General features: G+C 33.9%; 2 protein-coding genes across 2 annotated transcripts in view; one reads left to right on the top strand and one right to left on the bottom strand.

The window, feature by feature from the left end:
* Positions 1-23,228, bottom strand: part of Ntan1 (N-terminal amidohydrolase 1) — a 104,471-nt gene that overhangs the window by 77,332 nt on the left and 3,911 nt on the right. The window lies entirely within an intron of this gene.
* LOC141482858 (uncharacterized) lies at positions 1,523-14,456 on the top strand. The gene is made up of 3 exons (XM_074176722.1): positions 1,523-2,252; positions 4,122-4,636; positions 14,418-14,456. Exons 1-3 carry the CDS (start codon positions 1,523-1,525, stop codon positions 14,454-14,456), a joined length of 1,284 nt encoding a protein of 427 aa, XP_074032823.1.

Raw genomic sequence — 23,228 nt, forward strand, 5'->3', positions numbered from 1 at the left:
ATGTACCGCTCTTGTTGGAATCAAATGTGCCAAATCACACTTCTACAGAAGAGAGACACATTTCCAACCTATCTTAGATATTCCAGACTATCAAGGTTGCAAGTGATGTTCGCGTCTCCAATCAAGCGGATGGCTCTTTTCTGGATGGGATCCAGCTGCTTCGCATGAGAAATAACGAGGTGTCTTTATCCCTTTGTTGCATTGTCGTTGTATAGACCTATTATTTCATTCAGGTGTCCTCTCAATGGACACAATATAAGGCTAAAAATTAAAACAACAATGAAAACTAACTGGAGCTCTGGGGCGACTTCATTGATTCCAGTGGCGCATTTGCTTTTTCAGCTGCAGGAAAACCCGGAAAAACCTGCTGCACCACATCATCTGAAAATCTTGATCTGTCAATGTCCTCTTTCCCATTAAACAAAATGTAGGGTGTCTCCAGAGGTTCCAATAGATTCAATACATCACCAGAACACTTCGTGACACGACTATCGTCAAACTTAAACCAGTCCGTTTCGTCTTTGACCAAGGCGTAATAATGACCAAATTCAACGCCAGAACCACAGCGAACAATTACTCCATGAATATTATAATAGTAGTCTGCTTCCGTCAGAGGTTGAGTCTTGTTTGAAGATCATCAGTGTTATTATTAGATTGACTGGTGCCTCAGTTATACTTGTTTTCTCATAACATTCAGTTAGTTTGGCAATACAGACGATCATCACCTGTTAAAAACTCCAATTTCAGATGGCTTCACAATAATCTTTGCACGGACTGGTTATTAGTCATATATTAGGAACCGCTAGATGAAGTTCCAGAAATTCACATGAGTTTTCGCTACCTTTTGAACATTTACTACAACTGAGGATTTTTCCAGCAAAAGATTCACAAACACAAAAAGAGATGGACTGTACGGAATCATTCAATCCAGAGTGGTCAGGAGTATTGATTCTGCTATTGTTTTGATCACGAAGAGTATTCAACAAGAACCCCAAGAATTTGGAACAATCCTCTTGTTGTCCTAATGAGTGTCTAGTCTTCAAAGACTCCAGGAAATCGGTTGGAGAAAAATATGATACATTCTTACGAAACTGCAGCTGCATGAACAGGTGTTAGAGTTTGATGAATAAGTAGGAAACATTCCCGTTCTCGTTCATCATTAAAACCTCGTTCTTGAAATTTTTTGTCATGAACAACGCTTGTAAAATGCTATTTGTAATGTAGTATAGTTGAACATGTGTAATGTAGTATAGTTGAACAACCCTGTATAGGCAATACCATCAGTACAAACGGCGCGCGCACCGGGGAACATCTGTTTTTCGGACGTGTTCCTTTTTTGGCAGTCTATGTGCACTTGTTTTGTTACCTTTCCAAGAAAATATAGTTTGTGTTGTGAAAGTAAGAAACGTAGTTTCATTTAAACATCACATATTCTGGCGACGAGGATAAAGTGCTATTTATTCTTACTTCATTGCTAATACATTTGCGAACAAAGTACAAAAACTTGTGCTAGTGAGGAAGGATGGCGGCTCCGAGAGGAATTCAACTGGAGTTCAATCCAGCTGTTAATGACTGGGTTGTGCATTGGAAAAGGTTGCAGCAGTACTTTATTGCGAATAATATTACTGACGACAATATTAAGCGTGCAATACTACTAAACGGCTTGCACCAGGATGCATACGGGTTGCTTCAAACTTTATGTGTACCAGATGAGCCAGAAACGTCCAGTTTGGTGATATTAACCGGTCATTTGGATAATTATTTCAAGAAACAAAATGTTGTTTTTGTGGAAAGATTCAGTTTTTATTCGGCATTCAAGCAGGAAACTGAAAGTGCCCAAGAATGGAGTGCACGGTTGAAAAAGCTATCCATGTATTGCGATTTTGGTGAATCGTTCGATACGAAGTTGTGTGACAAATTCATCACAGGTTATAATCCGGGCAAGGTGAGAAACAAGCTGTTCAGCGAAAAAAGTTCAGTAACTTTTTCAAATGCATTACAAGTGGCCTTGACAGAAGAAGCGGCCCAAGTGGGAATGCTTCAGTGTGATTCCGAAATCAAACGTGAACCTAATGAAATCGATGTTAATCGAATCGTTCAACGAAACGGAGGTCGTAAGGAGGCTTCCAGTAGTTCCAGTGTGGAAAAGGGGCATTCATCATTCGGTGGTAGAGCAGCTGGAGAAGTGTTTCGTGTTAAGGTGAAGTGTTTTCGCTGCGGAAAAGATCATTTAGCAAATGTTTGTCCGTATCGTGAGTATACTTGTAATACATGCTCAATTAAAGGTCATCTGAGTTCTGTTTGCAAGAAACAAAGAAATAAGCTACATTATCTGACTCAAATAGAGTCAATTTCACAGGCTGATGCGATGTTACAGTGTGAACAAAATGTTGGTTCACAAGTCTTGTGTCTTCGCCAGAAATCAGATGAGTCTATAATTATAGATATTTGTTTAAATAACGTTCCTTTGAAAATGGAATTAGATTCAGGTGCTGCAACATCGGTTTTGCCACTTTCGTTGTTTAAGAAATATTTTTCCACGGTCCAATTGTTTGGAACTAACATTGAACTCATAAATTTTTCGGGAGATAGGGTGCTACCTGAGGGGATCGCAAAATTTCAAGTAGATTATGGTTCAAAACGAAGGTTTTTAGATTTTTGTGTGGTCGATTCGAAAGGCCCAGCACTTCTTGGCAGAAATTTTATAAGATCATTCAATATGGTGTTTCAGGAAGCGAAATATAGTATTCATAGTTTACACGGTAATACGTCATTTGAAGATTACTTTATGAACAAATTTCCAAAGGTGTTTTCTAGCAAGCTAGGTTGCTTCAATAAATTTCAGTTGCAGTTACGAGTCGATCCAAATGCTCAACCTAGGTTTTGTAAATTTCGACCTTTACCATTTGCAATGAAGAAGAAAGTTGATGAAGAGATTGATAGGCTTCTAAGTAATAAAATAATTTCTTCAGTGGAGTTTAGTCCGTGGGCAACACCTGTAGTACCGATCCTAAAAAAAGATAACACTGTTAGGTTATGTGGCGATTATAAAATAACAATAAATCCCCATTTGATAGTCGATAAATATCCATTGCCTCGAATGGATGATTTATTAGAAAAATTGAGTGGGGGAGAACAATTCTCTAAAATTGATTTAGCACATGCTTATCAACAGGTACCATTACATCCAGAATCGCGAATTCTGACGACTATTTCAACTCACAGGGGTTTGTTTCATTACAATGTTCTGCAATTCGGTTTGGCCTGTGCGCCGGCGCAGTTTCAAAGAATGATGGAACAGTTATTCATGAATCTGGAAGGAGTAGGATGTTTTTTGGATGATATCATTATCACTGGCAAAAATAAAGAGAGTCACCTGAGTAATTTGGAAAAAGTATTCAATATTCTACAAGATTGTGGCTTGACAATAAAAAAAGAAAAATGTGAATTTTTTTCAGATAGTGTGTCATATCTGGGGCTGATTATTGATAAAAATGGTATTCACAAAGCCCCTGAAAAGTTGAGGGCGATTGAAAAAATGTCTGAGCCCAAAACGGTGTCACAACTCAAATCTTTTTTGGGGATGGTCACTTATTACAACAGATTTATACCAAGTATGCCTAATATTGTGAGTCCGTTGTACAATTTGTTGAAGAAGAATGCAGTATGGCATTGGACTGAAAGTTGCCAAGATGCATTTAAAAAAATCAAAATAGTTCTACTTTCCGATACATTTTTAGTGCATTTCAATGCAGCCCTCAAATCTACGTTAACCGTGGATAGTAGTGCCTACGGTTTGGGTGCGGTTCTGTCGCAGATTTGTGAGGACGGGGTGGAGCGCCCCGTGTGCTTTGCGTCTCGAACGTTGACGGATTCGGAGAAAAAATATTCACAGTTAGATAAGGAAGCTCTAGCAGTGGTATTCGGTGTCAAGCGTTTTTACCAATATTTATATGGTCGACATTTCATCTTGCGCAGTGACAACCGTCCATTAGTTAGTATTTTTGGCCCAAAAAAGGGAATACCAACTATAGCAGCCAATCGTTTACAACGTTATGCTTATATCCTAAGTGGGTTTGACTTCACGATAGAGTATGTCAATACCTCAGCTAACATTGCAGACTTCCTTTCCAGACTGCCGATTCTTGATGCTGACAGTGATTCAAAAAATTTTGATTTCGAAGAAGGCATAAGAGATTTTGAAAATTCTCATATCAACTTGAATTATTTATCCAATGCGGAATATTTACCCATTGATGTTACTAGGATGCGAGAAGAAACCATGATGGATCCTGTATTATCGCAGGTGGTATCATACGTGAAAAATGGATGGCCTTCCAATTGTCTCGAGGAAGTAAAACCTTTTTATAAATTACGTTTCGAAATTGGCATTGAAGATGATGTTCTCCTTTGGGGGCACCGTGTTTTAGTTCCGTCTTCTTTACGTAAAACAATTTTGGCCGAACTGCATAGCGGACATTTTGGTATCGTGAAGACGAAGTCACTTGCTCGATCTTACGTATGGTGGCCATCTCTCAGTAAAGATATTGAAGTGATGGTAAAAAAATGTCAAGAATGTCAGTCGGCACGCAGCACCCCCGAAAAAACGCCTTTGGTATCGTGGCCAATACCGGAGGTAATTTGGCAAAGAATTCATATAGACTTTCTAGGACCTTTGAAAAATTTATACTTTTTGGTTGTGACTGACGCCTATTCCAAATGGCTAGAAGTGTTTCCGATGACGTCTATTACAAGCAAAGTGACCATTCAAAAATTGCGCGATCTTTTCTCAAGATTTGGAATACCCTCAATGTTAGTTTCAGATAATGGCCCTCAGCTAATTTCAGAAGAATTCAGTACATTCACCAAAGTAAATGGCATAAATCATGTAACCATACCACCTTATAATCCATCTTCAAACGGCGCGGCTGAAAACTCTGTTAAAACAGTTAAAGCTTTTTTATTGAAAGAATTGTCTGATAATCAGCTGGTGGACGTGAATCTGTCGTTATGTAAATTTCTATTGCAATATAGAAACACCCCGCATTGTTCTTCGGGGGAATCACCTGCTAAGTTGTTTTTGGGGCGATCGCTTCGAACCCGTTTTGACCTGCTCAGGCCAGCGGGAAGGAGCAGTGCTGATGTGAAAGATGTTTCCTTAGTTAAAGATAATTTAGTTAAATCGCAGGTTGTAAATAAAAGTAATTATAAAGGGAAAAGAAAAAGCAACTTCAGAATAGGACAGATTGTGTACGTTAGGGACTATCGAGGGAAAACACCCGTGTGGTGTAAGGCTAAAATAGAAAAATTTATCGGCAAAAATGTTTGCATTGTGAAGGTTCCAAAAGATAATCTGAATTGGAAAAGACATTTTAATCAGATAAGATATTGTATTGACGACGAATTCACTTTGGATGATAAATATTTTGATTCGAATTCAAAATCGGAGGTCGCTCCTGAAACGATCGCATATGGTCCGAGTTCTTCGTCAATAAATAATCCTATCCCAAATATATTAGATCATAAGAATTTCGTTCACTCCGCCTATGAACGCCCTAAGCGTAATAGAAATGCGCCTGATAGGCTCTGTTACGACACATTTAAGGGTGGGAGTGTGTAATGTAGTATAGTTGAACATGTGTAATGTAGTATAGTTGAACAACCCTGTATAGGCAATACCATCAGTACAAACGGCGCGCGCACCGGGGAACATCTGTTTTTCGGACGTGTTCCTTTTTTGGCAGTCTATGTGCACTTGTTTTGTTACCTTTCCAAGAAAATATAGTTTGTGTTGTGAAAGTAAGAAACGTAGTTTCATTTAAACATCACACTATTCATGTAGCAAGTATTTCCTAAATTATCCAATACAATTTTCTTCTCTAGATTTTTAGGACAACACTCTACTGATTCGTAAGGAAGAACATGTTTCACAGAATCTCCATAAGAACCATTTCTCAAGCTGCGATCGATCCTTCCTTGTTTCGAAGAGATTTCAGTTCCGTACTGAAATTAGGGCAAGGCATGATCCCATCAAAATTATGTGAGGGAGGAATAGTTCCAAGGACCGAAGCAGCATTGCCACGTTGAATAGCAATACTAATTCTTTCCATCAAAAAACAGGTAGATCGGTGATCTTTCGTTGCTTGGCCTATTCTCCTTCCGAGTTCATGAACGAATAACAGAGACTCAGGGCCACAAACATCAAAAGTTTCAACCGATGCTGGGTGGAACAGATAGTTGTTACCTAGATTTTGACACTATTCTCTTTACTTGCAAACACTATTTCTGCGAATCAATCATCCCAGTGCCGAAATTTCTATATTCGGTGACTTTAATGTCCACAATATCGAATGGCCAAAATTTTCAAATATCAACGACGACCAAGGTCGCGAAGCTGAAGCTTTTGCTATAAGCAGCGGACTATCTCAGATTATAAATGAGCCAACCAGGTTTCCTGGCAGTGATGGATAACATGCTAGTCTTCTGGACCTATACCTAACAGCCAATCCAGGAATTCACACAGTCACCGTAAGGTCTCTATTAGGAAAAGGCCAAGACCATGTTCTAGTGAAAAGTAATAATCAAATCTTCATCTACAAAAATCTTACTCAATTGGTAGTTAGATGTTTTCATCACATAATAACCTCAATCTTATATACCCAAATTCGAATAAAAGTAATCTCAGATTCTGAATCTCAACTTCATGGTTGAAAGTGCTATGTTCGTTTTATACAATGTATAGATATAACGACAAAACAGTGAAATAAAAAATCTTTCTAGGACCAAAGTCAGCCATCTCAAGAGTTTAACTGATTATCACTTATTGTCCTTTTAATTGTTTGAATGGACTTCCATTGTCTGATTTTCCATTAATGGTTTGAAATCCCTGAAAAAACTAATGAAAAGGAAGAATTAAAAATAAATCGCTAAGAATAATAATTATATTGAGAAAAAAAACCTGAAATGAAATAATAGTGAAATAAAATACAAGTAGAAATAGAATAATTGAACAAAAAGTAAAGATAAAATAAAGAGTTAAGAGATTCCAAAGCAAGTTCCTTCACGACTTCACGATGTTTCTTTCTTTTTGTTGCTTAATATAATTGTTATCTTCAGTTATTCCTTTTTAATTCTTCTGTTATTAGTTTTTTAGGGAATTCAAATCATTTTATATAATTTTCTGATTGATTGGGCCGTTACTTGAAATAAAAAGTCACATTTCGGTGTGCCGTCCACCACGTTCAAAGCAATCAATTGTCCTTTTTAAAACATCTTTAACTGCATTCTTTATACTACGGGGTTTCGTGCTTACAACACATTCTCGAATAACTGCCTCTAAATTATTTATATCTCGAAAAGGTCTTTGCTTATACACCTTTTGTTTTAAGTAACCCCACAAGAATAAATCTAGTGGGGTTATATCAGGAGATCTAGGCGGCCAAAAGTGTTCCATATTGCGACTGATTACTTTGCCCCTAAATATTTCCAAAAGACGCTCTTTAACCACCCTTGTAGTATGAATAGGTGCACCATCACACTGATACCACACAACATTTCTTACTTGAAGGGGCATATTATCCAAAACTTCAGATAGTTCGGTATTCACAAAGTGTAGGTAGTCCGCAGAATTTAAATTATGTCTAAAAAAGTATGGTCCTATAATTTGATCGATTAATATGCCACACCATACATTCGTCTTAAGCGAATATTGATCTCGACATTCGATTACGAAATGTGGGTTTTCTTTTGCCCACCACCTGCAGTTTTGCAAGCTCACAACGCCATTTGAAGAGAAGGTCGTTTCATCTGTCCATAAAATTTGATAAGGAAAATGATAATTTTCTTCTTTTTCCCCTTGAAATCAAAAAGAAAAATACAAGGGCATATCGAAGTCCCTTTCTTTTAATGTATTGATAAATTTCGGTTTATAAGGCGTAAATTTATTTTTGTGTAAAATACGTCGTACACTCTCTCGGTTAACATCTGTTCTATCTGCAATATCTTGAATACTTGTTTTTTTATGTTCTACGACATCCAAACATATTTCAAATTCCACTTCTTCAGTATGTCTAGATGGCTGATGTGCTTTTCTAAAATTACTCTCAACCGAGCCAGTAGATTTAAACTTAGCTATTATCCTACTAACTGTTGACTGATGAATATTTCTTGCAGGATGTCTGGCATTGAAAATATCAGCTACTTGTCGGTGACCGGTATTCTCGCCGCATATTAAAACGATTTCAATTTTCTCTTGAAGATTCAGCATTTTTAACAACACACTAGACAACGAATAAACTATTTTAAATCTAAAACTGATAAACACTATTTTGAGTTATTCAACGAATGTCATATGACAATAAAATATTTTGCTTATTCAGTTCAGTTCAATTGTTTCCACAGTACCCTTAGTTTAATTGCGTTGTAATTTTTCGTAATTAGTAAATCAGAGTTTAACTGTTTGAAAAGTGCAGTAAAGAATAAATTATTGACTTTTCATTGATATTGTTTTTTAATTATGCTTATGTATCAAGCTATTTCGCAAAAAGTAGAAATAAAGTGAAATATTCATCTGTTTTTAAAAACTGTATCAACTTTGCATCATTTTTGGCATAATTTTTTCTGGTGTTTTAAATTTTTGCGAAATAAGTTGTATTTAGAATTGCAGTTGGTAATAAAAATGCGTTGGAAAGATAAGTTAGGCATAAAGCACTAACTTTGTTAAGGTTTGGTTAATTTGAGAAATCGGCAAATGTCAAATTTTCGAAAAACTGTAAAAAAACTAAATTTGTACTAGAGAGCTAAAAATTGGTATATGGGTAAGAAATGAAAAAACAATCATCTTTTCTCTTTACCGATTTTCGAAATTTCGAGCAATACCTGCTTTTTTGAACATTTTTTGGAAAAAATGTCAAATTGGACAGGGAAGAAAAATCACTTGATCGGTAATATGCATGTCATTTGGCATCATTTTTAAAGCACAACCTAATAGAGATATCAAAAGTTGCTTGAAGAGATGAACAAAAAAAACCCATTTGATGCGGACTTTATGTGTGACACTGTATGTCTAATTTCATGATTTTTGTTACCAGAGATCATGAAAATTATTCAGTTCTCACAATGAGATACTTGATAGAGGATTCTTATCAAGTATTTGCTGGTTTCATCATATATATATATATATATATATATATATATATATATATATATACAGTGTGACCCATTTAAAATGGAACCACCCCTGTAGAATGTGCATTTTTCAATCAATCTCATTTTTTTTTTATTGAAATATTAAGCATGAAAAACTGTATTTCGACACTAACTTTCACAATTTTAGTTTCATTTCCAAGGCACTCTATGGTTTTTTTTGTCTGTCAAAAACGGCAAAAGTTTATTAGGCAATTTTTGTTTTCAAATTTGACTACACCACTGGATTCGTAGTCGTTATAAATCAAAACTGTCAAATTTTCATTAAAAAATATTTGTTAACAACGAAGTTACAACAACTTCAATTTTGGAAACAAAGTATTTGTTTGTAATTTTTATTCAGATTATAGACATATTTGAGATCTGACAACACTGTCATCACCAAGTAGAACACCAGTGAATTTGTACAGTGAAAATCCGAAGTCAACAGCTCAATGCGTTCTACAGTTATAACTCCTGAAAATATGGTAATGTGAGAGATTTGTGGTGCAAGCGTTTTGTAATAAAAATCTGACTACGCCACTGGATTTGTGGATAATATTCCCTTAAAATCATTCATTTGAGTGTAGGTTACGAGAAGTGAAAATAAAAATAAAAATTGAATAATTGAATAACAGAAAATTAAAAGTTCATTTTCAAGTTACGCAGTAGTAGACCAAGTTCAGAATCTCATGTCATGGGATCTCCCAATTGCGCTTTTACCAAATCTTGAAGTATTAATGGTCATACTTGTAAGCTTTTTGGAAGTTTCCCAATAATAAATAATAGTACTTTTGTAACAGCGCACCTGGAAAATCACATTTTATGAGATTCTGAACTTACTCTACCTTCTTCTATAGCTGATGAAAACAAAATGTATACAAACAAGTTTCAAAGTATTTATTTAACAATTAATTGCCATTAAGAAAAAACTGATACTAAAATAAACATTGATTTAAAACTGAACATTCAAATTTTTGTGGCTTCTACCAAACCTCCATTAAGTTCAATACATTTATCGTATCTCTTCCGAATATTGTTTACACTATTTCTTATTTGTTGAACTGTAATTTCGGCACAAGCTTGTCGTATCCTTTGCATGAGTTCAGCTCGATTCGTTGGTCTTGTTCTGTATACTTTTTGTGTCAGAATACCCCACAGAAAAAAGTCTAATATTGTTAGATCAGGCGATCTAGGTGGCCATTCAATTAAGTCACTACCTCGTCCTATCCAATGATTTGGAAACTGGTTATTTAGCCACTCTTTAACAATCCTCGAATTGTGCACGGAACAGCCGTCGAGCTGAAAATATAAATTTACTTGTTCCGCAAGAGGCATTTCATCTATTTCGTCCGATAATTGGTTATTTAGAAATTCCAAAAAATTTTGCCCGTTTATGTTTCCATCAAAAAATTATGGACCTATTATTCTATTTTGTACTATACCACACCAAACGTTAACTTTTTCGGAATATTGACTTTTACAATTTATGATCCAGTGCGGATTTTCCGTAGCCCAATACCGAGCATTTTGCGATGAAACTACCCCATTGGTGCTGAAAGAAGCTTCATCACTAAACATTATGCAGTTTAAAAAATTTCTTGTATTCAGGTACTCGCCTTGTGCCCACAAACAAAATTCCATACGTTTCACTTCATCACCTGCCTTTAAAGAGTGAAGAAATTTAGGTTTAAATGCTCTCATTTTGTTTTGTTTAAGACATCGTCGAATAGTCTCTCTCGGTAAGTTTAAATCCAAACTGGCGACTCGTAAACTTCTGTTTGGGTGGTTTCTAAAATAATCTAAAACAGCACCTTCGTTTAAATTTCTTCTTCGGTGATTATTTTTTAAAATATGTTTGCTGACTGCACCGGTTTCTTTAAATGTTTTGTTAATTTTACTGACGGTGCTTCTGTCAATGGGAAGTCGATTTGGATGTCTGTGATTAAATATCCTAGCTGCTTCTCTTTCACTATGATAATTGTCCCCAGAAATTCTCACAATTTCAATTCTTTCTTCTAATGATAATTGCAAAGCCATTATTAAATGCACGTAACTAACAACTATTATTTTATTTATGATTAACTGTCAAAATCACAGCCTACTGTTGATTTATTATAAAACCTTTGCATAATGACTTCAGCTTCCTCAAATTATTGATATCTCCTCTAAAAGATTGTTTTAGCTGAGTTATGAAGAATTTACAGGGAACAATTTTTGTCCTGCTCTCTGTTTTATTATTGAATAAATGATTTCCATGCTTTAAATCAATTTGATTTCAGCGGCTATGCGGAAGGATGTACTAAGTACTGCATAACTTGAAAATGAATTTTTAATTTTCTGTTATTCTATAATACACTTCTCGTAACCTACACTCAAATGAATGATTTTAAGGGAATATTATCCACAAATCCAGTGGCGTAGTCAGATTTTTATTACAAAACGCTTGCACCACAAATCTCTCACATTACCATATTTTCAGGAGTTATAACTGTAGAACGCATTGAGCTGTTGACTTCGGATTTTCACTGTACAAATTCACTGGTGTTCTACTTGGTGATGACAGTGTTGTCAGATCTCAAATATGTCTATAATCTGAATAAAAATTACAAACAAATACTTTGTTTCCAAAATTGAAGTTGTTGTAACTTCGTTGTTAACAAATATTTTTTAATGAAAATTTGACAGTTTTGATTTATAACGACTACGAATCCAGTGGTGTAGTCAAATTTGAAAACAAAAATTGCCTAATAAACTTTTGCCGTTTTTGACAAACAAAAAAAACCATAGAGTGCCTTGGAAATGAAACTAAAATTGTGAAAGTTAGTGTCAAGATACAGTTTTTCATGCTTAATATTTCAATAAAAAAAAATTGAGATTGATTGAAAAATGCACATTCTACAGGGGTGGTTCCATTTTAAATGGGTCACACTGTATATATATATATATATATATATATATATATATATATATATATATAATCCTAGACTCTGAGAAATATGTTAACTTTTCAATGAATCCACGATATATATTTTTCATTTCTTTTCCAGTTTGAATTATTTCGTTAATTTTTCTAAATTCAATAGTGAACTAGTTTTCATCCACGGCTTCAATTATATCAACAACTATTTCTGGTACTTATTTGGTACACTGTGGCCACTTTTGACACCTCACTGTGATTCATTAGAATAAGTATCGAATAATTTATGAGTTAAATTTCGAATTCCATTATAATTTCCAAAGCAACTATGTGAGATCGCATATTCAAAAATGTTTAGCAGGCTGCAAAAAAATTCAAATACATCCCATAAGTGCCTTGTAATCCTCCCGCGACACATGAAACGTCGACAGGTTGAAGGCTCTTAAAATTCCTCTCGATCCATTCTTCGTGCATCAAATCTGACAGCAGGTTCGAGCAGTATCTGTACACAATCTTTCATACGTTTTATTGAGTGCTCCTGTCACAACAACATATTGTGAAAATATCCCAGCGGTATCCAATAAAATATTAAAATTATGCGTCTATTATTTGTCATTGGAAGAGTACAAGCTGTTTTATGATGTGTCGGTAGGACGGGCCTATTATTAGCATATACATATTGCGTGCATTAATCTCAATGTATCACACCAGGAACACTTCGAGAAAGGATTTTTAATGAGGAATATGGGAAAACGGTTTCAGCCATATGTGTATTCCTCTCTCTTTCCACAAAGTGGGCTGTATTTTTGCTAGATGCAAACTATGAAATTGCATAGGCATAGGCATAGGCATCCTTCACCCGATAAACATTGTATTTGCAACAATATATATATTGTCCAGTCATTTTAGGTCGATTTAAGCCTGTATTTCGAAAGGTTGACATACCCAGCTTCAAATTTGTATAAACTTTGTATTTTGGCATCATAAAAGTATTCTCAAAATTCACATATTATTCGACGGCCGCAACTCCAAAAATTGGGAGTCAAAAGTAAAAAAAAACGACTTTTTGCAAGGTTTTTGCCAATATCTCGTTGTGCTAATTGTATTTATTATCAATATTGTAGCGAATTAAATTCTCTACAACTTTTGTTTTAATCATTTTTTTATACGTTGAATCGTTTTTGAGATAGAGGGCAGCGCGAGCGCATTTAAAATATTATTTGAAATCAACTGGTTGTCCCGATCGAAATCAGCTCATTTAAGGTTTATAAATTATTACTTAATAAATAATCATTAATAATTTTAATTTTTTTTCAACAAATACATTATATTTAAATATTTTTTTCATCAATGAACCGATCTATGAATTCAAGTATGCAATTTATTCCTGTATTTCAAAAAGTCATTAAGGGATATACTTTAATTACATTTTAATTGTATTCTCTTTTCTCATTATTGAGATAGCTATTGAAGAATCTAAACGTCAAAAAACAGCAATTATAGTCGGTGAAGATATTGATTTACTTGTGATTTTAATTGGGCGTATACTATCTCTTGAACAAGAAATTTTCTTTGAAAAAGTTGGCAAAGCAAATGTGAAAACGGAAATATACTACTCTAAGAGTTTCTACGAATATTCAAGTTCTAAAAAACACATTTTGTTCCTTCACGCTTTGAGCGGCTGTGATTCAACTTCTGCACTCTTCAAAAAAGAAAAAAAAAACGTTTTCAAGAACATTCGAGAAACTATCTAATTTGGATGAGCTTGCCGCAGCATCAAAGATTATTTGATAGTGGATTGCAAACTTTATTAACTGTTTATAATGCTCCAAAGACTGTAGATACTATCGATCATCTTCGTTATGCACAATATGTCGAGCTAACAAAGCTCAATAAACCTGTGCAATTATCAAATATCCCACCAATAAGTGGAGCAGCTCATCAACATTTCAATCGTGTTCATTACCAAGTTCAAACTTGGTCAGGACATGATTTGGAATCCCAGGAATGGGGTTGGACAATGCGTAACGGATTGCTAGAACCTATCCATTTTACCACTTGCTCCAGTTGAGTATTCAATACGATATTCTGTAATTGCAAAAGTGGTTGTGGTTCAAGATGTGGATGCAGGAAAGCGGAGTTGCAATGCTCTTTAGCTTGTGGCCAGTGTGATGGGCAAGCTTGTCTTAATTCTGTACCATATGAGACCGATGTTAACGAAGATAAGTCCTTTGATCCAGAAATCATGTAAGAATTGGAAACGAATCTGGGTGAAGCTGACAATGAAGATGATAACGCCCTTGAATTTTTACAGCTGCAAGAAAACGACGACGATGAAGAAGAAGAAAATTGAAATTAAAACTCATTATTCTTTCAATTATTTTGTCTGTTTTTTAATTTTGACATTCACAAATGTATCAAATGACATTTTTTAATAAAAATATCATTTAAAATTGTATTTCTTTTCTATTCATTTTTATTTATTAAAGAATAATTGAAAATAAATAATTAATGAAAAAAATATTTGAATATAATGTATTTATTGATAAAAAATTAAAATTATTTATAATTATTCATCAAGTTATAATTTATAAACCTTCAATGAGCTGATTTCGATCGGGACATCCAGTTGATTTCAAATAATATTCAAAATGCGCTCGCGCTGCTCAAAAACGATTCAACGTATGAAAAAATGTTCGAAACAAAAGTTGTAGAGAATTTAATTCTCTTGACTTTTGACTTTTGACCACCAATTTTTGAAGTTGCGGCCGACGAATCATATGTGAATTTTGAGAATACTTTGATGATGCCAAAATACAGAGTTTATACAAATTTACAACTGGGTATGTTTACTTTCCTAGGCAAACCCCCTAAAATGACTGGACTAATAGGTCATTTGTTGGATGAAAAGCCTGTACTCCTACCGATATATTATTACAAACAGAAAATGAACAAGATGATCAAAAAAAACCTTATTCTTGAGCCGCATTAAATACGTTATTTGAAAAATGCCCAAATACCATTTATTTTGGTTCTGTGGAGTTTTTCCTACAACTACTTAGTTTAGCAACATTGCATTCCTTTTAATTTTTAGTTTGTATTATAAGTTTTTGTTGGGACATCAACTTTCCATAACTGCATTATCGAGCAGTCGTCCAAAATATCCATCTGCTTGAGTTTTCATGTTAAATCTTTCATTTTTATTTTTACTTATTATTTTTGTATTTTCTCATCGTATTTCATTGAAACATTCTCTTCTCTCTGTCTTTACAAAGACAGACAGGATGTTTCGAGTAGGTACTTATTGTTAACACTTTTATGGATTAAGACAAGGAATTTGGGACCAAGTAGTTGACCCTTCTTGACTATATTTATGACCACAACCATTGTCAGTGAGAGAGTTACTTCTAACACATTTTTTAACCAATGCATTCGTTCATTCGCTTCTGGGATTCCGGATTCCGGCCGAGAACTATTTCTTATTCAGGGGTCTCCGCCGAGAACTAAACCCGCTCGCTGATCGAGAAAAAACTTGGCGTTAGTTCCTCGAGGTTACCCTCTAATTTTCTTTTTCGTGTTTTGTTTGTCATTGTGTTTTGTTGTTAATACATTTTATTATTGAAAAACGCTGTGTTCGTCTAAATAATAATTCACCTATCACCAGTCCCGACAGTTCCTTAGAAAACTGTCTATATTTTTTTTGTTTTTTGTAACTAGAAAATGTTTGTTTAGTGATGTAATACTTACATTATTTCCATGCTTCAAATATTCTGTAATGCTTACTGCATAGCAGATATATCTTATTTGAGACCATTTCTTGCTAGTTGACAAAAAGTATTTTTATAATTTAAGGATTTTATTCTTCAGTAATGATAATGATGATAGAAATTGAACAAAGACTTGAAGACCGAATTTATAAGTAATATTGAGTACCATCATTTAAAAATCATATTGGAAACCAATATTTGGAGAATCTAAAAAAAGTCACGAAACCAACACTCCAAATCAACAAGCGCAACAGCTCTTGATTCTCCAAGTGAATGAATCAATAGATTTTCCCATAAAAATTAACTAGTGTTACTGTTTCAAATGTTTAGACAATTGGAATTTTCAATTTTGGAACATGTGAGTTCACATTTCACTAGCTTTTGGTTTGTTTTTTGCTATCGAATCTTCCAAATACATACCTAAATTTTTCCATCAATTCTATTAGTTTATAACACAAATAGTCTTCAATTTTCAAATTTGATATGCATGTACTAATGAGAGAAATCAGAATTCCAATTTTCTGGTTATTTTGGTACGAAGTACATTCAAAAATATTATTGGAGATCAATAAGACCAATTTTAAAAGACACTGAATAAATAATCGGACCGTATTGAAGAAACAAACCAACGAATTATTTTGACAATTTGGATAAAGTAATGAAGTATTGACGGAGTATTGAATGACCTGATCGTTTTCCTGATCTAACACCATCAGCTTTTTTTGTGATTGCACGTGAAATGGAAGGTAGAGTCGTCTAAATAATTCTACCACTGAGGTTTCAAAATAGTGAATATTTTCAGCTTTTATTATAAGACCATATTTGATTCATTATTAATTATTACTTAAATCAATTATCGAAAATGACTGCTTCACGATAATTGGACTTTGAAAGATTTTGTTGCAATAATTTCGAAATGAAATAACAAGGAGTCAAATGCTCAATTCACCCTCCAAAGGAATAAACAGCAGTTATCACCAAAAAAATCAGCAACATTTTCTCATCGAATGATTTTTCGGCTAAATATTTTTCTGGTGAGCAATCTAACCTAAAATAATTGAAGAGTTCAGACACTGATATCAGAAAGTCCGATAATTCATTATGTTCTGTGAATGGATATATTTGAATTTCATGGAAAAACAAATATAAGTGAGCACAATTTGCATTCCGATTTGCATACAAAACTTAATTTGCATTTTCACCAATACTGTACACAGCAATGAATTAACATTTCCAAAGGTTATTTCTCTGAGAACTGTGAAATAATCCAGATTTCGATAAAATCAAGTTGTACACGGTCTTTTAAAAATGTTGATAGTATATTCATTCACGTTTTAGTTTGACCGAATATGAGAAGGAGTAGATTCAATTACTTTAAAGATTGATTATTCCATTTATACATTGACATATAGTTGCGATAGCACTGAATATGGGTAAATAATAGCTGTGAAATGATATTAGAGGTTAAAAATTCGGTGATCTCGTTCAAAATTTAAATCTTCAATGCTCGAGTACAACAAAATGTTTGAGTAGAAAGAAAACAAAGAAAATAATAATGGAAATTGGGAAATTCTATATTGTACACATTTTTGAAACAGCATTTTTTACACGATTATTACATAAGTTACATGGTAGTGAAAAATATTTTTCAAACTACTTGTTTACGATACTTCTTCTGTGTTGCATTATTTTAGTATTTCTTCAAAATTGATTGTATTTCTTGTTTCATCAGAATTATCTACCTTTTGGTTGTTTTGTAATATATTTATTGGTAATAAAATTGCTGTATGATAATGATGTTAACTACACAGAAATATTCAGGGTATTCAAAACATAAATTAACACTAGAATAGGTTGAAATCATATCGGATTATTTGAAGTTATAGTTATGTTCGAACAGTTTTCAAAACAAAAAAAAAATGTGGTACATCCTTTTTTTTTGTTATGATTGTGAAACATGATCCAGAAGATCCTCCTTCTAGATATCACACTTTCTGTGAAGACGAAGGTATCGTGGTGTTTTCGATAAATTCAACCATTTTTTTCGCCATATACGTGACTCGCAATAGCATGGAATGCCATCCTCCATGGCGTCTGGGTACAATAAAATCGCTATCTGCATTCAGAGGTATGATAGAAAATCATTGAGAGCAATCCCTACGTGGACCTTCGGGTCACTGAGTTTTGAAAAACTCGCCATACCTGTAGTCATGTTACCAGAATCATTCTTGTCCAAAACTGATGCATCTCCCTTTCTGATTTAAAACAATCTTTTTTCGAATATATCTTTTGATCCAAGATTTTCTGCAAATGTTGTTGAAATGAATGATCTTGCCATTTTGTTTCTTGTGTTTTCTCAACAACATAGTTGAAGTTAAATCTTTGTTACCATTAACGGATAATTTCCATAGTTTTTTATCTGTACATGCTCTTGTAAGTCCAACAGCAACCACATTCTGAAAGACTAATACTCGTTTTACACTTCAGAAGAATAGCATTTATCCTGCGAATAAGTTTAAATTTATGGTGCCTGATTCTCTCTATTTTTGAAGCATCACTTATTGACGAGTGAGGAGTATCAAATAAACATACTCGCTTTTGCGTTATCGTGAAGTAAAATAGTCACAGCTTACCTAGGTATTAGTGGCAAAAGAATTTTCAGAAATGAGTACATTCTCTGCAGATATTTTCAGTCCAGCACCGTATTTAGAACCTTGAAAAATTGTTTGTTGGTTCGGGGTATAATTTTCTGATTTACTCTTTAGGCAATATTGCCTGAAGAGCAATATTTCGTGTTCTATGTTGAGAGTAACTTTAAGTATTGAGAATAGGAATTCATTTTCCACATGATGAAGATGATAACTTACAACAGTACAAAAATATTTCAAAATACTTTGGACGACTGGAAAATCTGGCAACCAAAAACCATTACCTTCTCGATCCAGTTTTGCTGAACTTTTTTCGGCGTTACGTAGCTTTCTTTTACATAGAACATATCGGTTTATGAAATAAATATTGAGTAGGCCATAATTTTCAAATACACCGAACCGTATGAAAAATTTCACATATTTGTAGAAAATTGGTCACTTCCAGGCGTTGCTTCTTGTGTTTATTGGTGTTTTCATAGCAGTCATAGACAAAAAGTATTTTGTCAATAACATTTTATTGAATTTTTGAATAAACAGTCCTATTTTCTGAACGAATTCAGTATGGGCATCAGACATGCATAAACTTTTGATAGTATTTCAGTTTCAATTGTGCAACGAATAAAAAAATTCATAGTATATAATAAAGAAGTATTATTCAATAAAGAACATTTTCTAGACAATACCTTTGCATAAAATTCTTTTTTTATGAATTTTGATTCAATTTACCAGGTTGGACTAGAAGAATAACTATCGCAAAAAAGTATTCTTACATCAAGAATAGCTTCACTGAAATCACCTTTAGAATGTTCCGCGAATAAAGAACAATTAGTGTAGTCAGGCTTCTGTAAGCCGGCTCCTAAAGTGATGACAACATTGTTTGTGAATTCATTTTATATGAGTTGATAGAGCGTCAAGACAGAAAGCCCCGTATTCTTAATTGATCACCATACACATGCTGGGCGTCATTTAACGTAGGCGTAGAGATACATTTTTCATTGGGCTCCATAACAGGTGAATCATGACTTCAGACTTATTCTAAATTGAATGTTTTGGAAACCATATAATGCCCTCTTATAGAAATCCATCTTAAAATTCTGTAAGCTGTTCCAGTTTTCTATAAAACACCTCTAGAGTACTATGGGTTCTTGAAGATTTCTGTCCAATCAATAATTCACGATCCTACATAGACTACTATTTTATTAGTGACGCTATTGAAAATATTCTAAAGCGAATCTGTTGTCATAGAAATCGATCTAATTGATAACTTATCCACAATAATCCGGAAAAAACACATAATTTGAGTTGGACGTTTGGAAAATTAAGTAAACATTATTTATGGATGAAAGCAAACTGAGTGGAATGAAAGAAAATTGGTTTGAAGGTGATTGACAATGTTTCGTGATGAATTTCACTAGTTCGGACTTCCATTGTCTACTATATAAAATGATTTGAAATCCCTGAAACAACGACCTATAAAATAGTCATCTCTCGGAGGAATCAGTCCAGTCATCACCCGAAGACGATTGTAGATACCAACAATTGAAACGTCGTGAACTAACATGACTTGGAATCTCTACACCTTTTTATTTTTGTTATTTTCTTTTTTTCATTCCTTTAATTTTTATTTATTCAATTATTATATTTTTACTTGTAGGTTATTTCACTATCATTTCATTTCAGGTTTATTGTTGCTTAATATAATTGTTATTTTCAACTATTCTTTTTTAATTATCCTTTTTTACTTGTTTCAGGGATTTCAAATCATTTTATATAGTAGACAATGGAAGTCCGAACTAGTGAAATTGAAAGAAAATTGGTCAGACATTCAATGTTACAAAAATAATTGAAAATATTACAAACATAATCGATTTCAAAAGATCACAGATAAAGTGGATTCTTTGAATCACAAAGTCACTAATGGAATCAGCTGACAAAATATCAGTTTCATAGGGAGATGTAGCAAAATCCTTTCGATCAAAACAAGCATAACTTTAACTGAGGCCAACAATGAATCCTACCAAGAGTATCTTGAAGAAACGAAACAAATTCTGAGACTCTTTGAAAAATCAGTTATGAAAAACAAAATAAAACAGCGTTTGGTAAAATATAAAAAGAACAGGTCATCTCACCACTGAAAAGTTAACAATCGCGAATATGTTGGAAAAATAAGTACGATATTTCTGAAACCTAAAAATGTAAGTATTGCTTTGAGCTACATGGAGTGCCCGTCATCGTACTTAAAAAGTACGCAAATGAACTCGCACCATTATTTTGCAGACTATTCAACCTGTCTCATTAGAAAAGGACAAGGAAAATCTTCCAAATAACTATAGACCAGTCGCTTTGCTATCAGTGATATCAAAAATTATGGAGAAAGTCGTAAACCAACGTATCCTCAAATATTTGGAAGGCTTCAAAATGATGCATATTGCTTTCGGAAACAAAAGATCAACAGGCGACCTTCTATTGTACGTCACCCATATTTGGAATAACGCAAACGAGAAACATGAAGAATTAAGACCTGTTACGCTTGATATTTATAAGGCCTTCGACCGTGTGTAACATGAGGGTTTGCTGGCCAAACTTTGATGTTATGGCTTGTCGTACCTATCATTTTTGTGTAGGGCTCTTCAGCTTCCTGAAAAAACGTTCCTTGCAAGTGGCCGATAGTTTGAAGGTGGTTAACATTGTTTCGTGGTGTATTTCATCAGTTCGGACTTCCATTGTCTAATATAATATAAATTGATTTGATAACCGTGAAAAAATAAAAAAAGATTAACTGAAAATAACAATTTCATTAAACAAAAAACTGAAATTACAAAGAAATAATCTACAACAGCAACCAAACGAATAAAAATTGAAGTATTAATAAAAGCTGAAAATATTGAAAAATTAAAAATATTATTAACAAAAAATGGAAAAATAAAAATCAAAAGATTTCAAACCAAGTAATGTCACAACGTTTCGATTGTTAATATCCACAATCGTCTTCGGGTGATAACTGGACTTATTCCTCCGAGATCTGACTATTTATAGGTCATTCGAGTGCTTTCATCTAATTCCTCTTCCCTCTTTCCGCTTCATTGGTTTTGGCGGGAGATGACCGTTTGGCGGGAGCTGGTCGTTTTTCGCTTGATTAGAGGTTTCCATATGTTAGGTATCTCTACGCTAGCTTGACTAAATGCGTTGTTGGACAACATATACGCGGCTTCTTTGAATTTTCTCCCAAACCAGTGTTCCTCTTTGTGGATGATTTCAGCTTGAGCCCACTTGATGTTGTATTGATGAGTCCAAACATGCTCTGCTATTCTGGATTTGCTGGTATCTCCTCGCTGTGTGTATTTCTTGTGTTAAGCAATGCGAACTTCCAATGGCCTCTTAGTTTCACCGATGTGGAAACGAAATGCCTTGAATTTCTCACAAAAGATGATGTTTCACCTTGCAGAGGTTTAATTATTGGTAGTAAAAATCTGGACAAGTTCTGAGTGGCTGAATCTCTGGAGCTAATGATCGGTCTGAGCGGAACATCCTTTTTGTGTTAGCGATAATCTCTCTTTTTCTTTAAAATAGACTTGGTGTCTTTTCAAAGTCTGGTACAACTTTCTTTCAATTGATGCAGTAGGGTCTCTTACGATCTTCGTGTATTTTTCTTTTTGAAGCACTTTTCGATCTTCGATCTTCGAGATCAGTATTCATTACAACAGTAGTATTCATTTGATTTACAGTATTTATTCATGGGGGCGGGTCATATGAATGCCACACCTCAAACTTGAAAATAAATCGAAGATGAATTTTAAAAATCACCTTTCAGAAGCCTTGATTATTTTCAACAAAAATATATGAAGATTTTTTTTTTATTTGACACAGTTGTTAGTATTGTGAATAATAGTACAATAAAAAAAAAATAATTTGAATAGGTCTTTCTTATGGAATTCGCAATAAATATAAGTCTAATTACGCTATGAGAAAACCTGAAAAAAATTTAATATGAAAAACCTACCCATACCTCGGGCCAGAAGTTTGTAATATTGAACCTCTTGTATGAGCCCGACTTCATTATTCTCTAGTTAAATTTATATTCAGTTCAGTTCAGTTCAAGTAGGAATTATTAACTCATCTAGTCTCAACAGTATTGTCATTAAGGAAGTATTTATGACGAAATAGAATTTCGAAACATTCATCTCTCTCAACTACTCACACCGTAGGTTCTGGTAAATGCCTGTCGAAAAACAACTACTTCCCCGGCTAATACTACGCTGGATATTCAATTATATATGATAGAAATCCAGCAGTAGAACCTTGCTGAAATTATTTGAGTAAATCACCTACAGACCAGTTTTGAGGTATTACCAACGGTTTTATAAACTTCCAACTGGAATTCTCACATTAAAATTTTTGTTCTGCAAAACTGTCTAGTGGAAAATACAATGAGCTTATTGGATTGAAAAACAGATAATTCATTAAGAAACAAGATGCAAATCATTTATTCTTCATCAATACCTGACCTTATTTTTTTGTATTTCATCTTATGGAGCACATGATTTTTTAACCCTTGCCAAAATAGTAACAACATATATTTTGTGTGTGTGTGAAAAGGTAAATAGACTTGTTGAACTTGTAACTTAATGTTGAAATTATGTAGGTAATTGAATAATGCAATATTGAACTCAAGTAGTTTCATTACACATTCAAATTAAGTGATATTATAAA

The sequence above is a fragment of the Leptinotarsa decemlineata genome, unplaced genomic scaffold (genome assembly GCF_025532065.1).
Source record: "Leptinotarsa decemlineata unplaced genomic scaffold, Ldec_3_MD MMD2_tig00002082_RagTag_RagTag, whole genome shotgun sequence".
NCBI classification, from domain to species: domain Eukaryota; kingdom Metazoa; phylum Arthropoda; class Insecta; order Coleoptera; family Chrysomelidae; genus Leptinotarsa; species Leptinotarsa decemlineata.